At 42.6% G+C, this 19,852-nt stretch overlaps 1 protein-coding gene across 2 annotated transcripts; it reads left to right on the top strand.

Moving 5' to 3' along the window:
* Positions 1-1,246: 1,246 nt before the first annotated feature.
* On the top strand, positions 1,247-19,852 carry LOC110490520 (zinc finger protein ZFMSA12A). 2 transcript variants are annotated; one of them, XM_021563944.2, is made up of 9 exons: positions 1,247-1,579; positions 2,226-2,428; positions 2,826-2,885; positions 3,060-3,155; positions 16,538-16,648; positions 16,760-16,883; positions 17,204-17,453; positions 17,596-17,645; positions 17,769-19,852. In XM_021563944.2, exons 1-9 carry the CDS (start codon positions 1,522-1,524, stop codon positions 19,082-19,084), a joined length of 2,268 nt encoding a protein of 755 aa, XP_021419619.2. In that variant the 5' UTR covers positions 1,247-1,521; the 3' UTR covers positions 19,085-19,852. The 2 variants fall into 2 exon arrangements, with proteins under 2 accessions (XP_021419619.2, XP_036800802.1); XM_036944907.1 differs by lacking the exon at positions 1,247-1,579 and adding an exon at positions 1,872-2,009.

Below are 19,852 nucleotides of genomic sequence, written 5' to 3'. Positions count from 1 at the left end.
TTATTTTATCAAACCATTATTGTGATTCATCCTATATTGTTCCTAACTTCATTACCCCCTAGCAACAGATGTGGGGCACGCACGCACACACACACACACACACACACACACACACACACACACACACATACACTCATAGACACTCAACCCCTTTCCCCGACAAACAACCATAAGCTCAAATGCTCAACAGTTGTTCCATCCCCGAGCCCAACTCAATAAATTACTTGATTTATAAATGCATATACAATTGCAGCTGTTTGAGAAGGCATGCAAAATTGAGCAAAAACGGGGAGATTTGATTAAACGCTGTCAAGTCCTTGGTGAATGAGATCAGATACACCCCCTTCCCCTGAAACATACGCTGGTCCCCCGTTGTGATCATTTCCCCAAGCATCTCTGTGCAGTCAGACCATTGATTATATTAACATTAACATCGACAGGGCTGAAGTGGAGCAGGCCGAGAGTTTCAAGTTCCTTGGTGTCCACATCACCAACAAACTATCATGGTCCAAACACACCAAGACAGTTGTGAAGAGGGAACGACAACACCTTTTCCCCCTCAGAAGACTGAAAAGATTTGGCATGGGTCCCCAGATCCTCAAAAGGTTCGACAGCTGCACCATCGAGAGCATCCTGACCGGTTGCATCACCGCCTGGTATGGCAACTGCTCGGCATCTGACGTAAGGCGTTAGAGTGTAGTGCGTACGGCCCAGTACATCACTGGGGCCAAGCTTCCTGACATCCAGGACCTATATACTAGGCGGTGTCAGGGGGAGGCCCATAGAATGGTTAAAGACTCCAGTCACCCAAGTCATAGACTGTTCTCTCTACTACTGCACAACAAGCGGTACCGGAGCGCCACGTCTAGGACCTTAAAGGCTCCTTAACAGCTTCTACCTTCAAAGCATAAGAATTCTGAACAATTAATCAAATGGCCACCCGGCTGCTATTCGCTGTTTATTATCTATGCATAGTCACTTTACAAATTACCTTGATTAACCTGTACCCCACATTGACTCAGCACAAGTACCCCCTGAATATAGCCTCGTTATTGTTATGTCATTTTCTTGTTACTTTTTGATGTAATACTTTTTTTTAACTTAAGTTTATTTCGTAAATATTTGGTCGCCTAAAAATATGACATATTGCAGCTTTAAATCCACTTCAGTCAGTGTAAATGAATGGGAGGAGACAGGTTAAATAAGGATTTTTAATAGTTGAGATAATTGAGACATGGATTGTGTATGTGTGCCATTCAGAGGGTAAATGGGCAAGACACAAAATGTACGTGCCTTGAACGGGGTATTTTTGGTAGTATGTGCCAGGCGCACCGGTTTGTGTTGTGAACTGCAACACTCAGTGTACAGTAGTACATTATTGCTGTGAGCCCGTAATTAGGACCTTTATTTTGAAGACAATTTTGGACGCTGGAGTAATAGGCCTACTGGTGGCAAAGGTTTCACATCCTCTTTGTTCGTCGGCAGTAACGTTGGCTAGCTAGGTTTACATTCTACCGTCTCATGCGGCGCTCACTAGCAAAGGTAGCTAAGATACTGATTGGCACATGGGCCATAATGGGTATGTATTCGTGGTAACTTATATTATATAAAACAATATTTTGTTTTTGCTTGCTATACATCTGTCTAGGTTGGGTTTTCTAGCTAGGTGGCCAACTAGCCATGATCAGGCAGGGTTGTCCTCATTAGTGTACACTTTACTGAACGTTTTGCAACGCAAAATGAAAACGAGCGTTTCTTATTGGATAAGTTCAGACTGTCCCTGTCCGTTTTTTTCTCCTCCGGTGCATAATGAACACGACCCTGATCTCAAGGAAGTAGCTGGGTAGCTAGCTAGGCCTACTTTGCCGTTTTTAGCAAAACCCCTTGATCTATCTAGCAGTGCCGCTACGGCGATCTGTTATGTTATTGACTAACTCACGTTCAGATTTGAATTATGTTATTGTGTCCACTTGGGCACATTCTGTGCAAGCTAGCCTTATAGCTAATACGTAAGTGCAATCTAAACTATAAGGTTAAGTTAGCTATCTGCTGGCAATGTTATATCAACCGTAACATTTATTATCACTCAATGAATAACTAACTATCTGTAGTTAAGATATGCAAAACTAGCACATTTAGTTACTTCTGCTATGTTAATGTTCTTACAAAATGTAATTGATTTAGCTAGACATCTAACACACTTCACTGTACTTTTCACATTATAGATTCCCCCATTCCGCTCTCCTCCCTGCGCCTTTTGGTTCCACCTCTACGACTGATGTCTGCATTTATGTGGCAGGTAGCACAACAGAGGGCCATCAAGCACTATGGAAAATTAGAGGAGTTTGTGACCGTGGTAACACAAACTGTCACAGAACTTATGACTGACAGACAGAGGACCCTCCTTATTTTGGGTCTGAGAGCAAGGGTAAGAAATGCCACATATTATGCCATACAGAATCACTTCAAAATGCTGGGATAGTTCCACCTACTTCCTGCATCCTGTCACATACTCTTTTTGAATGGGCTTTTAAAAAATCATGATAACATGGGCATTTAAGACATTACATTCTATTTGTAGATTCATTTACTTCTACCCGAGGCCTTTTATGAATGTTTTCAATTGTGTTTTTGTAATCGAAAACCATAAGGCATCAGGAAGAATTTCACATATCTCAAATTACTGTGTTTTCATGAATTTGATGATATCTTGAAGCACATTAAAAAAACAGTATGAGACTTTATCCAGGAAGCAGGGGGACTTTCTTAGTGTATAGGTAAAATAGTTTTATGCAAAGTATCAGACTGGACCACTTTTCTTGCAGGTAAACCCTGTCAGCCTCCAGACCCTCCTTTATAGAATAAAGTCTTCTCAACATGCACAGGTTGGTGAATCAAAGTATAAATATTGTGCCAAGATTGGAGCTTTTGTTCTGCTGGACACTTTGAGATAATTAACACCCTCATAATTAAGCAACATTTAAATACAAGAGATTTAAGATTGTTGGTATGGATAGTTGTCTAAAAATGAATCTTTAAAAAAAAACTTTGTTTTACAGTCCAATGATGCAGGCATGGAATCACCTGAAGCTAACTTTGCCAAGCTCACCCAAAGCTTGATTATAGACCCGGTTGAGCGTGAACACTTCGTCCATGTAAGTAGCTGTTAATGCCAAGCTTGTCTTGAACCTACAAGGATTCAGTCTTTTACGATTATAACATGTCACACTGTGCAACGTGACCAAATTACAATCTTGACATCAACCTGGCTGGGTTGTAAGGTTTGCCTCAGTTCTGTTGTCACATTCTGCGATTGGCTTGCGAGGCTACGTCAGTCGACTTAGGCTACGTCAGCTGGGCGTATCAAGCATTGGCGTCAAAATAACAACAACAAGCTGTTGCTATGTCGATTGACAGACACTGCTTTTCCTACCTCTGTGACTGAGCGGTCCTTGTAATAAAAAGCTTAACTCTCGAATTGAAGAGGTAGATCACAACATGGAAAAGCTAATGCCAAATATAAGCCCCGTAGCATGATTATTGGCATTGCTCAATAAAAGCATTGCAATTTTAACATTCAAGGTGTGATGGTTATTTATAACTACAGGGCCAATTATTTGCACTAAGCTTTCATTATACAATGTGTGATTCTTATTTTTTATTTTTATGAATGGTGTCATTTCTGGTCATGTTCTTATTCATACTGCCATAACTTAGGGAAAGTAGAGGTACTTAAAGGAAAATTTTGGACAGATTTGAGTGCGCACGAAACCTCTCACTTCGCTTCTTCCTCTGGTTTACACACACCAAGCCCCTCTCCCTGTCACTCACAACAACAAATATGAGAGATCACTTCTTCCTCTTTGACAAGTGGTTTCAACTCGCTATTTACGTTTGAGTGAGGAAACTATTACATTTTAAAGAGAAATTGCAGAAAGTAGTAGTGGAGAAAGTAAAAGTTACAAGTCCATTATGATATTCTGAGAGAGCATCTTGGCATGTATAACAAAGCAATTAGAAATGCCAGACGGGCTCATTTTTGTAACTTGATCACTATTAATCAGAATAATTCGTCAGTGCTCTTCCTGACCATTGATGGCCTGATAAATCCTACCCTCGCCAACCTATGTGAACTTTCCTCTACATCTAAATGTGAAGAGTTTGCGGCATATTTCAGAGATACCCAGCCTAATGTTTGTCAGTCAAGCAAGACCTGATGATAAGTTTTGATATGTGCCCTAGACTACCACGCAAAGGCACTATGGATTTATTTTCCCTGGTTGACACAGACATGCTCAGGAAAGTGATATCACAACTTATGCCTTCTACCTGCCTTCTCTATCCTACCACCACCTTCAAAACAGTTTTTAATTGCATATCTGAAGAAGTGAAAGCTATTGTTAATCACTCCCTGTTCACAGGCACTTTCCCCACTGCAATAAACTGCTATGGTGAAACCCCTTCAGAAGAAAAGTAATCTAGATTCTTCAGCTTTTAGCAATTTTTGGCTATGTTCAAACCTTCCGTTCATAAGCAAAAATCTGGAGAAATTGTTTTCAAACAGCTTCTTTTTTCCCCAATCTGGTTTTCAGGACTAGCACAGACACAGCCTTTGTTAAAATTGTAAATTATTTTAGAGGCAACACAGATGCCAAACAGCTCTCTGTCCGTTGTAATCTTGGATTTAAGTGCTACATTCAACACTGTTGACCATGATGTCCTTCTGGACAGACTGGAGAGGTGGGTTGGCCTCTCCTGTCCAGTTCTAAAATGGTTTAGTACCTATTTTTCCAGTCTTGAGTTTTGTCACCCCTGGTGAACATATCACGTTGCGTTTGACACAGTTCGATTTTGGGTTCGGTTCTGTTCAGTTTATATATGTTACCCCTTTGCAGCATTATCAGAAAGCACAGCATTGATTTTCACTGCTATGCAGACGATACACAACCTTTTACAATAGTGTCACCAGAGGATTTTAGATCCACGGATAAACTATTAGACTGAATTAGTGATTTAAATAATTGGATGGCTCACAACTTCCTCCAAACTAAATCAAGTCAAGACCGAGGTGGTACTTGTTGGAGCCAAAGCACAGAGAGAATCTGTCCACACCTATCAATTCACGGACAAGACAGATAAAAAAACCTAGGTGTTATTTTAGATTCTGAACTCCATTTCGACTCATCTTTTTACCACCAGAGGAACATTGCCACGGTGTGTCCAATGTTCTCTTGGGCTGATACAGTGACTCATCCATGCTTGTATTACAAGCAGGCTTGACTCCTGTAATGCTCTTCTGTCTGATCTACCCAAGAAAGTCATTGGTTAACTGCAAAAAACATACAGAATGCCGCCCCATGGGTACTGACCAAGACCAGACAGACAGCACACAATACACCGGTCTTAAGGTCTCAGTACTGGCTGCCTGTGCGTTTTTAGAATTAATTTCTATTGGTTTTTAAATCAATCCATGATTGTTCACCCCAATACATGTCAGACATGCTTTTAAGTTATGTACCCAGTAGGTCTCTCAGGTCCTCTGGCGCATTGGTCTTTTAACTATCCCAAAGCCTAGGCCCAGGAGTCATGGAGAGGCAGCCTTTAGTTACTATGCCTCTGGAATAGTCTTTAAATGCCTTTAAAAGTGCTTTCCTCACCATCTTAAATAAGCATGCCCCGTACAAAAAAATGTAGAACTAAGAACAGATTATAACACTTGGTTCACCCCAGACTTGACTGCCCTTGACCAGCACAAAAACATCCTGTGGCGTTCTGCATTATCATCGAATAGCCCCCGCGATATGCAACTTTTCATGGAAGTCAAGAACCAATATACAGTCAGTTAAGAAAGCTAAGGCTAGCTTTTTCAAAAAGAAATTTGCATCCTGTTGCACTAATTCCAAAAAGTTTTGGGACGCTGTAAAGTCCATGGAGAATAAGAGCACCTCCTCCCAGCTGCCCACTGCACTGAGGCTAGGAAACACTGTCACCACCGATTAAATCTACGATAATCGATAATTCCAATAAGCTTTTTCTACGGCTAGCCATGCTTTCCACCTGGCTACCCCTACCCCGGCCAACAGCTCTGCACCCCCTGCAGCAACTTGCCCAAGCATCCCCCTCTTCTCCTTCACCCAAATCTAGACAGCTGATGTTCTGAAAGAGCTGCAAAATCTGGATCCCTACAAATCAGCTGGGCTAGACAATCTGGACCCTCTTTGTCTAAAATTATCTGCCGCAGTTGTTGAAAACCCTATTACTAGCCTGTTCACCTTCTCTTTCGTATCGTCTGAAATCCCCAAAGATTGGAAAGCTACCGCTCACACCCCCCTCTTCAAAGGGGAGACACTCTAAACCCAAACTGTTACAGACCTATATCCATCCTGCCCTGACTTTCTAAAGTCTTCGAAAGCCAATTGTGTTTGCACTCAGAAGACATTCATTTATTTTTTTAAATGTTCCTTTTGTTCGATAAAGTCTCTTTATATCCGAAAACCTCTGTTATATTTTCACATTTTATTCAGTAATCCACAGGCTCAAACACAGTCACAACAGGCAGACAAAAAAAAATCAAAATTGTATCCGTAAAGTTCATAGAAACATGTCAAATGATGTTTATATTCAATCCTCAGGTTGTTTTTAGCCTAAATCAGTGGTTCTTAACCTTGTTGGAGGTACTGAACCCCACCAGTTTCATATGCACATTCACCGAACCCTTCTTAATTGAAAAAAAAAATCTAATTCAAAACATAGGTACATATTTGACTGGTGCACAAAATGAACCGTGCATCAACATCACTGTGTTCAAAGAACAAAATCATCAAAACATTTTCACACAGATGATAATTTTCACACAAAAACAAAAACATAATAATGAATATTTACTGCAAATCAGTGTGACTTCTGCTGTTGCCTTTCAGAGACCAGTTCAGAAATGCGCGGCTTCACCTTGGCAAGTGCCACTCTCATGTCATTTTCGCAACAAAGTCTGTTCCTTTTCTTCGTTTTTATGTCCAGCATCCTCGAAAAGGATTGCTCGCAAAGATATGTTGTAACAAACGGTATGAAAATCTCCAGAGCTTTCTTAGCAATAACAGGGTACGTTACCATTTGTTGACACCAAAACGTTGAAAGCGTTGTTGTTCTGAAGAGTTGCTGTTGAACCTGGCTCTGCTGAATTTCAATGATTTCATCGAGGTATTCATCATTGACATCTGTTGTCTCAACACTAAACGTGAACGGCTGTCTCACCCATGCTGGATATGACTCTCTTGTAGGGAAGTATCCGTCGAGAGAATTTGCAAGCTCATCTAAGTGCGTGGCAATTGCTTGCTTCAGTTCAGCGGGTACAGAAATGTCTCCGATTCCAGATACATCTTCGATCTTACGTCCAGCAGGGGAAAGTTTGCAAAGTTATTGTTCTCTGTTCGTCGTTTCCATAACGGTAGCTTTTTTTGAAAAGCCTTCAGGTTTTCCTCCGCTTCGATGATGTTGACTCCACCGCCCTGCATCTTTTGATTGAGATGATTGAGAGCTGCGAAGATATCGGCCATGTACGCTAAAATGAGAATGAACTCAGAATTTTTTAAGCAATCTGCATGACAATGTTGGTGCTCTTGCAAAAACAGGGCTAATTCCACACGCACGGCAAAAACACGATTCAGCACCTATCCCCGGGATAACCACCTAACGTTAGAATGGTACAGAAGTACCTCGAATTCAGAGCCCATTTCTTTACACAGCTCACTGAAGATGCGATGCCGCAGAGCACTAGTTCGCACATAGTTCACGCATTCCACTACAATTTTTAATACTTCTGCCAGTTTTGGAGGCAAGGTTTTTGTTGCCAACGCATGCCTGTGCAGAATACAATGCGTAACAATGATGTGTGGTGCATCGGCTTTCACTAGCGCACCAAAACCAGACTTTCTTCCCAGCATGACTGGAGCTCCGTCCGAACAAACTGCAGAAACCATATCCCACGAAAGATTGTTGTCTTTGAAGAAGTCATCCACAAGTTTCTTCACATCGGCTGCCTTAGTTGTTGTTGTAAGAGGCTTACAAAATAAAAATTCTTCCTTTATCACGTCGTCTTTCACATAGCGCACGAATACAGCAAGCTGGCTTAGATTGGAAACGTCTGTGGTCTCGTCGAGTTGAAGGCTGAATTTTGCCGGGCTTGAAATCAGATCTGCAACTACTTGAGCCAAGATGTCTTTGCTCATGTCCTCTATTCTGTCGCTGATGGTGTCATTTGAAAAAGGAATTTGGGATAACTTAACTTCAGCCTCTTTTCCCAGCATGATATTCGCCATCTTCAACGCAGCTGGTTTTATGAGTGTTTCACCAATGGTGTGTGGTTTGCCCTGCTTTGCGATCAGGTAAGCAACTTTGTACGATGCTGTGAGGATCGGTTTGTTGATGGGTACAAAGCCGAGAACAGGCAGAGTAGCCTTTTCATCGAATCTGGCTCTCTTCACCTTGAATTCAGCGAGCGTTGTGTTCTTGTATTTTCCATCTCCATGCAGCTTAAGGAAGTGTTCTCTTAGTTTTGCCGGTGCTAGACTAGAATTGCTCAACTTGGCATTGCAAATCATGCAGTTAGGACACTGACTCCCATCACGTTCGGTTATACATGTAAATCCATATTGTACATATTCGTCCGACCACTTTCTTTTTTTGCTCGACATAGTAAGTATGAAGGGATTAAAATATTAAGAAAGAAATCACAAGTCGACTACTGAGCCCACCAAATTCCCTGCAGCACAGATAGGCCAAGCATGGTAGCGTGATCACCTGCAGCCAATGATGGCCAAGCGGAGCGTGTCATCACGAATCATATTAATCGAATGTGTGTCTTGACCTCCGCCGAACCCCTGAGACTGACTCACCGAACCCCTGGGGTTCGATCGAACCCAGGTTAAGAACCACTGGCCTAAATGATCTATAATATTTAAACCGGACAATAACGTTGTCAATATAAAAGGTAAACAAGAAAGGCACTCTCTCGGTCGCGCGCATGAAAAAGCTCTGTGACACAGCAGGGTCCACTCATTCAGGCTGCTCTTACTCCCTCATTTTTCAGAAATCAAGCCTGAAACAATTTCTAAAGACTGTTGACATCTAGTGGAAGGCATAGGAACTGCAATTTGAGTCCTAAGTCAATGGATACTGTAATGGCCTTGAATAGAAAACTAAAACATCAACAAAAAATTACTACTTCCCGAATTTATTTTTCTCAGGTTTTCGCCTGCCAAATCAGTTCTGTTATACTCTCAGACATTATTTTAACAGTTTTGGAAACTTTAGTGTTTTCTATCCAGATCTACTAATTATATGCATATCCTATATTCTGGGCCCGAGTAGAGGGCAGTTTAATTTGGGCATGCTTTTCATCCAAAATTCTACCCTAGAGAAGTTAACAAACCCCCAAACGAGCTTCAGTGACATACAACACTCCTTCTGCGGCTTCCAACTGCTCTTAAATGCTAGTAAAACTAAATGCATGCTCTTCAACCGATTGCTGCCCGCCCGCCCGACTAGCATCACTACTCTGGACGGTTCTGACCTAGAGTATGTGGACAACTACAAATACCTAGGTGTCTGGTTAGACTGTAAATTCTCCTTCCAGACTCACATTAAGCACATCCAATCCAAAATTAAATCTAGAATCGGAATCCTGTTTCGCAACAAAGCCTCCTTCACTCATGCTGCCAAACACCCTCGTAAAACTGACTATCCTACAGATCCTTGACTTCGGCGATGTCATTTACAAAATAGCCTCCAACTCTCTACTCAGCAAACTGGATGTAGACTTTCACAGTGCCATCCGTTTTATCACCATATACTACCCACCACTGCGACCTGGATGCTCTTGTTGGCTGGCCCTCGCTACATATTTGTTGCCAAACCCACTGGCTCCAGGTCATCTGTACATCTTTGCTAGGTAAAGCCCCGCCTTATCTCAGCTCACTGGTCACTCTAGCAACACCCACCCGTAGCATGCTCTCCAGCAGGTATATTTCACTGGTCATCCCCAAAGCCAACACTTACTTTGGCTGCCTTTCCTTCCAGTTCTCTGCTGCCAATGACTGGAACGAATTGCAAAAATCACTGAAGCTGGAGTCTTATATCTCCCTCTCTAACTTTAAACATCAGCTGTCAGAGCAGCTTACCGATCACTGTACCTGTACACAGCCAATCTGTAAATAGCACATCTAACTACCTCATCCCCATATTGATATTTATCTTCTTGCTCTTTTGCAACCCAGTATCTCTACTTACACATCATCATCTGCACATCTATCACTCCAGTGTTAATGCTAAATTGTAATTATTTCGCCACTATTGGCCTATTTATTACCTTACCTCCCTAATCTTACTACATTTGCACACACTGTACATATATTTTTATATTGTGTTTTTGGCTGTACGTTTGTTTATCCCATTTGTAACTCTGTTTTTGTCGCACTCCTTTGCTTTATTTTGGCCAGGTCGCAGTTGTAAATGAGAACTTGTTCTCAACTAGCCTACCTGGTTAAATAAAGGTAAAATAACCTGAAGGGGCCGAAACTGTAATTAACATTTTTAAAAGATCTTAACACACCTTTTAAGCTTTGCTTTTCCTTCGGGTGCGTTTTAGTCATTCAGTTTTTGTTATTCATCCTCTTATCTTTGTAGTAAATATATTTTTTTTCCTGTGAAGAACATTGTTGCATTAATTTCTGAAGTTGTATAAATAAAGCTTGATTTAACCTGTTAATTTTCTGTAGTCTAATGCCTGCTACATTGTTAGTGAATGTGCATTATGCAGGGTTCTGATAATATGTCCCTTTCCAATAATGCAGAGAAATTATATAAATGAATAAGGTGTAAATGCAATGAGTAACGATATCTTGACTATATACATGGTGTACTGTCGGGAAGAGTGGGTTGTGCCCGACTACACAAGTGGCAGTAAGTGTAAACGCAACAAGAGTTCAAGTTTGAGATGCTTTTACATGAGCTTTTTGTGTCTCTGGCGTTGTAGTCCACAAGCTGTTCAGGCAAGAGGGTGGTTAAAGTGGGCGGCCACCTGTAGTGTCTTGCGGCGGTGTGGCTTCACTGGCAGAGTCCGTAACTCTCCTTCTGAGAAGTTAGTGGAAGGAGAGTAGGCACACTGTCTTCTTAACTGCTCACTTGAGTTAGGTCCAGCCTTCCAATCTTGTGCCAGTCAGTTGATTAGGGAATGCCTTGCAGGTGTGCTGACTAGTAATCCTGCACAGGTGTGTTGGTTGAGCAGCGCTGTGGCACTGTCTTCAGCTGGCCTTGTGCTGAAGGTAGTGCGGCCTTGCACAGTGCTAAACTGAGTGCCGTTGTCCATGGGGCTGAATTGAGCGCACCTGTCTCCTGTGCTAAGGTGGGGTGGTTCTGTCCATGTTGCTGCACTGAGTCCTTCAGCCACACCTATGCCCATGCCTTTCATGGTGCCACACACCCCTCCCTTTAACTCCGAGCCATGAGAGGAATTGGTGAGAGAAAAGAGAAAATGGAGCTGGTAGAGGGCATCAGTGTTCCCATGAGCAGACCCTGGTCTGTGTCGAACCACAAAGTTGTATGGTTGTAGCTCGAGGAACCAGCGGGTCGCCCGGTCATTTATGTCCTTGGCCATCCACTGCAAGGGTGCATGGTCTGTCTCCAGGGTGAACTGCCTTCCCATGGTAGTAGGATAGGGAGCAGACAGCCCATTTTATAGCCAGACATTTTTATACGGTAGCATACTTCTGTTCCCTAGGTAGGAGCTTTAGACGGTTCCCTGTCCAGTTTCAGAGGTGTCTGTTTGGACGACGAAAGACTGGGAGTAGTCTGGTGACCTCAGGACTGGTCCTAAACAGAGGGAGGTCTGAAGATCCATGGAATAAACCGCCGGTAGTAACTGGCCAGTCCCATGAAGGCTCTCACCTGAGTCTTGGTGGCTGGATAGGGCTAGTTGCTTGGATACTAGGGCGATGGGGCTGTTCTTCTGACTTTTTGACTCCTCTATGGCGTCCAACACACATTTTTGACCTCGGCGCAGATGGCTTTGCGATGAAATTCAAGGACCCTATACGGCTTCACATGTACAGTCTTCCCAGGTAGCTTAAGGATATCGTACTCTAGCACATCTGTCCACGGAAAATATCCGTGAGGGAAGATATTCATGTACTGATCAATAAAGTGTTTTACTTCTTGGAGTTGTTGGAGTAAGGTCTAGGCCCATGTTTACGACATCTCTGGGTATTTCCTGAGGAAGCTCTGTGGAGACAAAGGTGGGACACCTCTGACAGTACCGTGTGACAGACATGTAGATTCCGGGCCAGTACAACTTCTGTAGGATTTGTTCCCTTGTCTTTTCCTCGCCCAGATGAGTGCCCAAGGCGTAAGAGTGGGCCAGTTGGAGAACAACTGGAACATACACTTTGGGAGGAGGATATAAGTTCTTTGCCTACTTCTGTAAACAATAGAGTAGCCCTTGACAAAGGGCAATGTAAGGAATTACCAAAGGGTATTTGCGAGGTTTTGGTCTCTGGGCATCACCAACACGGCCCTGCAACATAACTGAGAAGTCATTGATATACAGTGGGGTTCAAATACGTTTTGAATCTCACCATACCTTCTCTGCTATGCAATCTGGTTTTCAGAGCTGGTCATGGGTGCACCTCAGCCACGCTCAAGGTCCTAAACGATATCTTAACCGCCATTGATAAGAAACATTACTGTGCAGCCGTATTCATTGATCTGGCCAAGGCTTTCGACTCTGTCAATCACCACATCCTCATCGGCAGACTCAACAGCCTTGGTTTCTCAAATGATTGCCTCGCCTGGTTCACCAACTACTTCTTTGATAGAGTTCAGTGTGTCAAATCGGAGGGTCTGTTGTCCGGACCTCTGGCAGTCTCTATGGGGGTGCCACAGGGTTCAATTCTTGGACCGACTCTCTTCTCTGTATACATCAATGAGGTCGCTCTTGCTGCTGGTGAGTCTCTGATCCACCTCTACGCAGACGACACCATTCTGTATACTTCCGGCCCTTCTTTGGACACTGTGTTAACAACCCTCCAGGCAAGCTTCAATGCCATACAACTCTCCTTCCGTGGCCTCCAATTGCTCTTAAATACAAGTAAAACTAAATGCATGCTCTTCAACCGATCGCTACCTGCACCTACCCGCCTGTCCAACATCACTACTCTGGACGGCTCTGACTTAGAATACGTGGACAACTACAAATACTTAGGTGTCTGGTTAGACTGTAAACTCTCCTTCCAGACCCATATCAAACATCTCCAATCCAAAGTTAAATCTAGAATTGGCTTCCTATTTCGCAACAAAGCATCCTTCACTCATGCTGCCAAACATACCCTTGTAAAACTGACCATCCTACCAATCCTCGACTTTGGCGATGTAATTTACAAAATAGCCTCCAATACCCTACTCAACAAATTGGATGCAGTCTATCACAGTGCAATCCGTTTTGTCACCAAAGCCCCATATACTACCCACCATTGCGACCTGTACGCTCTCGTTGGCTGGCCCTCGCTTCATACTCGTCGCCAAACCCACTGGCTCCATGTCATCTACAAGACCCTGCTAGGTAAAGTCCCCCCTTATCTCAGCTCGCTGGTCACCATAGCATCTCCCACCTGTAGCACACGCTCCAGCAGGTTTATCTCTCTAGTCACCCCCAAAACCAATTATTTCTTTGGCCGCCTCTCTTTCCAGTTCTCTGCTGCCAATGACTGGAACGAACTACAAAAATCTCTGAAACTGGAAACACTTATCTCCCTCACTAGCTTTAAGCACCAACTGTCAGAGCAGCTCACAGATTACTGCACCTGTACATAGCCCACCTATAATTTAGCCCTATCAACTACCTCTTTCCCAACTGTATTTAATTTATTTATTTATTTTGCTCCTTTGCACCCCATTATTTTTATTTCTACTTTGCACATTCTTCCATTGCAAAACTACCATTCCAGTGTTTTACTTGCTATATTGTATTTACCTTGCCACCAAGGCCTTTTTTGCCTTTACCTCCCTTCTCACCTCATTTGCTCACATTGTATATAGACTTGTTTATACTTTATTATTGACTGTATGTTTGTTTTACTCTATGTGTAACTCTGTGTTGTTGTATCTGTCGAACTGCTTTGCTTTATCTTGGCCAGGTCGCAATTGTAAATGAGAACTTGTTCTCAACTTGCCTACCTGGTTAAATAAAGGTAAATAAATAAATAAATACCATTTCAAATATCTCAACTTTCACCTACAGTGGGGCAAAAAAGTATTTAGTCAGCCACCAATTGTGCAAGTTCTCCCACTTAAAAAGATGAGAGAGGCCTGTAATTTATCATAGGTACACTTCAACTATGACAGACAAAATGAGAAAAAAAATCCAGAAAATCACGTTGTAGGATTTTTAATGAATTTATTTGCAAATTATGGTGGAAAATAAGTATTTGGTCAATAACAAAAGTTTATCTCAATACTTTGTTATATACCCTCAAACGTTTTCTGTAAGTCTTCACAAGGTTTTCACACACTGTTGCTGGCATTTTGGCCCATTCCTCCATGCAGATCCCCTCTAGAGCAGTGATGTTTTGGGGCTGTTGCTGGGCAACACAGACTTTCAACTCCCTCCAAATATTTTCTATGGGGTTGAGATCTGGAGACTGGTTAGGCCACTCCAGGACCTTGAAATGCTTTTTACGAAGCCACTCCTTTGTTGCCCGAGCGGTGTGTTTGGGATCATTGTCATGCTGAAAGACTCAGCCACGTTTCATCTTCAATGCCCTTGCTGATGGAAGGAGGTTTCCACTCAAAATCTCACGATACATGGCCCCATTCATTCTTTCCTTTACACGGATCAGTCATCCTGGTCCCTTTGCAGAAAAACAGCCCCGAAGCATGATGTTTCCACCCCATGCTTCACAGTAGGTATGGTGTTCTTTGGATGCAACTCAGCATTCTTTGTCCTCCAAACACGACGAGTCGAGTTTTTACCAAAAAGTTATATTTTGGTTTCATCTGACCATATGACATTCTCCCAATCTTCTTCTGGATCATCCAAATGCTCTCTAGCAAACTTCAGACGGGCCTGGACATGTACTGGCTTAAGCAGGGGGACACGTCTGGCACTGCAGGATTTGAGTCCCTGGCGGCGTAGTGTGTTACTTTGGTCCCAGCTCTCTGCAGGTCATTCACTAGATCCCCCCCGTGTGGTTCTGGGATTTTTGCTCACCGTTCTTGTGATCATTTTGACCCCACGGGGTGAGATCTTGCGTGGAGCCCCAGATTGAGGGAGATTATCAGTGGTCTTGTATGTCTTCCATTTCCTAATAATTGCTCCCACAGTTGATTTCTTCAAACCAAGCTGCTTACCTATAGCAGATTCAGTCTTCCCAGCCTGGTGCAGGTCTACAATTTTGTTTCTGGTGTCCTTTGACAGCTCTTTGGTCTTGGCCATAGTGGAGTCTGGAGTGTGACTGTTTGAGGTTGTGGACAGGTGTCTTTTATACTGATAACAAGTTCAAACAGGTGCCATTAATACAGGTAACGAGTGGAGGACAGAGGAGCCTCTTAAATAAGAAGTTACAGGTCTGTGAGAGCCAGAAATCTTGCTTGTTTGTAGGTGACCAAATACTTATTTTCCACCATTCCTCCAGTTGCAGAGGAAGGTGTTTAATCCCAGGGTCCTTAGCTTAGTGGTGCGTTTGGAGGGCACATGTCAGCAATCAAGTTTTCATGATATATAACTTTTTCGAAATACACAAATACCAAAACACAGCTGTATTTTGAAAGTTATACATCTTAACTCGATTGCTGATATACAAAACCTTTTGGGACTATATCAACAATGGACTAATGAAACAAATATCAAAAGAGTGGAGTTTTCCTTTAATCAGTAGACCCTGTCACACTGAACAAGCCAAGATGTCCGACAATCGTTTACGACCTAAGAATTTGATCACCACGTTGACATTTTGTCTGGGATGGCAAAATCGTGGCATAAGACGGCTAAAATCATGCAGTCTGTGCGGGCCTTTACTTGAACATTTTCTCTGGCCTGACTCAAGTTAGTTATGATGTTCGTGGAAAATATAGTTGAGTTGAGATTCAGTAAGATTATTAGTCAAGATAGCATTTGAATAATGAATAGGCCTACGCTATTATAAATCATAACTAGTCATTCTCTAACATTAATTTGTCTAAACTGCGTATACTCAGACAACCCAATTCAGAATTTCTTTCAGGCATTGGTATTTTGACCAATCAGATCTGATGTGAAAAAATCTGGTGTGATTGGTCAAAGGTGTAAGCAAATATCAGAATTGGGATGCCAGTCTATGCCACAACACTGATTCCTGTTCTGTGGGTACTGGATTGTGCTAGCCTGGGTGCCAAGACAGCAGAAACAGGCTTGGCACCCAGGCTAGGATCATTAAGGGTCTATAAATATAAAACAATAATTCATTGGTTATTAATTATTTTCCCTTATCTCACTGACTCTCCATCTTCTCAGGTGGTGTTTCCTGAAGAATTCAGACCTGATTTTGACCAAGTGCTTCAGGAACTGGTCTGTGACTTTCTCACTCGGCTGGAAGAGCTGCTTACACTACCAGACTTTAAGCAGGTGCAGAAATCACTTTCGTAAGACAGTCTTGAGACAACAGCATTCAAATTAATAACTGTAGTAGGCCTGGAATCTATTTTGGCATTTTACTTGTGTCCCTCTTTTCCCTAGACTGCATTGTTGCTGAGTGCTGGCTCCTCTGGCCTAGATGAATGCCTGCAGTCTTTCTCTCACTCAGAAGATCTCCAGTTTCTGCTCCAGAATTACAAACAATGCAGAACATTGTACACAAACAGTAAGTTCATAGAAAAGTATCAATTTTTGTATATATAATTTTAGCACCACATGGTCAGAAGGTTTATTGATGGAACAACAGCATCTGAGGATCATAATTTGATTTATGTGCAGGAAGTTCCTCTCACCATGTTCCTTACCTTCCTTGTTCATTTGGAAGGGATTTAAAGTTGGAATGATTAGACCAAATAAAGTGATGGATTAAAATGTAAAGTGATGGATTAAAATGTAAATTATGGATTTGAGAAGTTTTTCCTCTAGGTTTTCAGAACAGTCACCTAGATATTATTCAGTGTGTTTTTAATGTTTTTGTCTGTGCAGTTTCCTCCTCTGACATTCCTCAGGAATCAGATATTGAATCTGATGCCTTCCCTGACCAGTTAAACCGTACCAATCTGGACACTGGTGTGGGGATGAGGACTGGGACACAAAGCAGAGACTGCCAAAGGATGGAGTTGGCATCACATTTAGTTGAAATGGGGAGCACAAGAGATATTATAGGCTGCGATGAAACCTGTGATGAAGGGAATGAAGATGACATTGATGTAGAGGACGACCCAACACAGAAAAGGTATGAGAATAAATGTATTTTTGTTGTTTCAAATGGTACAGTTGGTAAATAACCATTTGCATTTGGACAGTCTATCAAACAAACTTACCACTTGACCCAGTAATAGTCAACCATTTGCATTTCTGTTTTGTGCCTTTCACAGGGCTGGTTCTGGTCTTTCTCCTACCAGTGTCGTGCAAGGTGGTGATACAGGTGAGACCTCACAAACTTTTAGTCAAGTACATTTACCCTTTGGAAAGCCTCAGTTGACCATTGTGGGGCAATGGTAGGGGAAACTTCCTCATGAATTTAATATTTGTATTCATTTTTCCGCAGACACCGTTGCAGGGGTGTCGTTTCAGGTGTTGACTCCCCTGTCTTCAGCTTCAAATGAGTGTGCCCCATCTACTTCCAGTTCATCACACATGGTTGTCCACCAGTGTCCTCAGTGTGGGAAGTGCTTTAATTATCAGTCTCAACTTGTCCAACACCAGCAAATTCACTGTGGGGATAATCCATACAAGTGCTCCAACTGCGGGAATAGATTCAAATTCTTTACAAGTCTGTCAAACCATAAGAGGATGCAATGTGTGGGCACTGCCTTTAGCTGTTCCAAGTGCTGGAGAGAGTTTGGTTCTCTGCGTGAGAAATTGAGACACCAGTGTCCACACAACGAAGTCATGTACATCTGTCCACAGAGCGGGAAGAGTTTTAAGACGCCACAGCAACAACCATTCCAGTGCCGTCATTGCGCAATGGCCTTTTCCGAAATGGATCAACTGCATGCTCACGAAAAAATTCACGGAATCGCCCAAAATCTTGACTGTCACACATGTGGAATGACCTTCAGCAACTTGCCCAGCCTCGTGCACCACGTGGAAGCCCACAAGAGGTCGGATCTGAGGCCATCGTCGCACCTTCCAAAGAAGAAGAAAGGATTGCAGCTTCCGAAAACTCACCACTGTCACCAATGTGGAAAGTCTTTTGTAACAAACCGACGCCTTAAGGATCATGTTCGTACTCATTTAAATTATCGTCCCTTCCCCTGCTCCTACTGTGGGAAATGTTTCACTCAGAAAGGTAATCTCAATGTGCACATAAGGATCCACACAGGGGAGAGACCCTACATGTGCTCTGTGTGTGGGAAGACCTTTCAGTCAGCAGGGAATCTGCAGGTACACCAGCGCTTTCACACTGGGGAGAAACCTTACCAATGCAAAGAGTGTGACAAACGTTTTACAAAGTCGAGCCATTTAGTGGTCCATATGCGTGGGCATACTGGAGAGCGTCCCTTCACTTGTAATGAATGTGGAAGGAGTTTTATCCGGAAAACTTGCTTAAAGAAACATTTGCTAGTTCATTCAGGGCAGAAGCCTTATTCACGTCCTCGTTGCCCGAATAATTCCAAACGCAGTTCACAACCAAGCTATCATATGAAGGAGAATCCTACTAATGCGACTGCCATGACTGGACATGCGACTGCCATGGCTGGACATGCGGCCGCCATGGCTGGTCATGTGGCCGCCGTGGCTGGACATGTGGCTGTACCAGCGATCTATCATGACAGCCTTAACATAAAAATGTTGGCACATGTTGGCATGTCCCGAGGCTATGCCATGGAGAGACTAGGAGGCGGTCCTTCAAATTGTTGAACGCTGCCATGCGCGTGGAAAAATGTCCCAATACTTTCCTCCTGGCCTGACCTCTCACTTTTGAGTAACCCTCTTAGTTGGGAGTGCAATTCGCTAGCGAAGCAACAAGTTATGGGGAAAAATCAATACCAGTCCAGAGAGATTAATGGGTGTTCTAATTATTGTTAACATGGAAACAACTGCATTTTTCATTGTAGGTTTTTAACAATCGCTCTGCAATGGCTTCATGCACGGAATTGAATTGGAACAACTAAGAATTTATCATTAACACAGAAACAAAGGAATTGTCCATTGTAGGTTTTCCAAAAACGTGCGGCAATGGTGTCATTCACTGATGGGGGAGGGGCTTTGGTAGGTGAGGTGGGGTGTAGACTCTAGTCTTTCTCTATACATCATGTCTCAGAACCTCATCAAGTAGCTCATTTGGTTGCCAAGGTTACCGGACCAATTAAGAAGCTACTTTATAGTTTCATGTGATGTTCTGTTTTTCTCATTACAAATATTATTCCTTTACAGATGTATTAGACATGTAGAGCTGTTTGCATGTACACATGTTTATGTAATAGGAGCGGTAGTCATGGATAGAGGGTGAAATGCATGTGCAATTGTAATATAAGTATTTACTCTAACAGTAATAATGATAATGTGTTATTTGATAAGCGTATTTCTAGACTTTCAAGGAATCTAGAAAAGTGTATTTTCTGGTGTTATATTTGGAGGGTTGTGATATTCTTTGTTATACCTATTATTAAAGGTTTTAATACTTAA

This window comes from Oncorhynchus mykiss, chromosome 15 (assembly GCF_013265735.2).
Source record: "Oncorhynchus mykiss isolate Arlee chromosome 15, USDA_OmykA_1.1, whole genome shotgun sequence".
Classification (NCBI taxonomy): Eukaryota; Metazoa; Chordata; class Actinopteri; order Salmoniformes; family Salmonidae; genus Oncorhynchus; species Oncorhynchus mykiss.
This window is presented reverse-complemented; position numbering and strand designations above follow the sequence as displayed.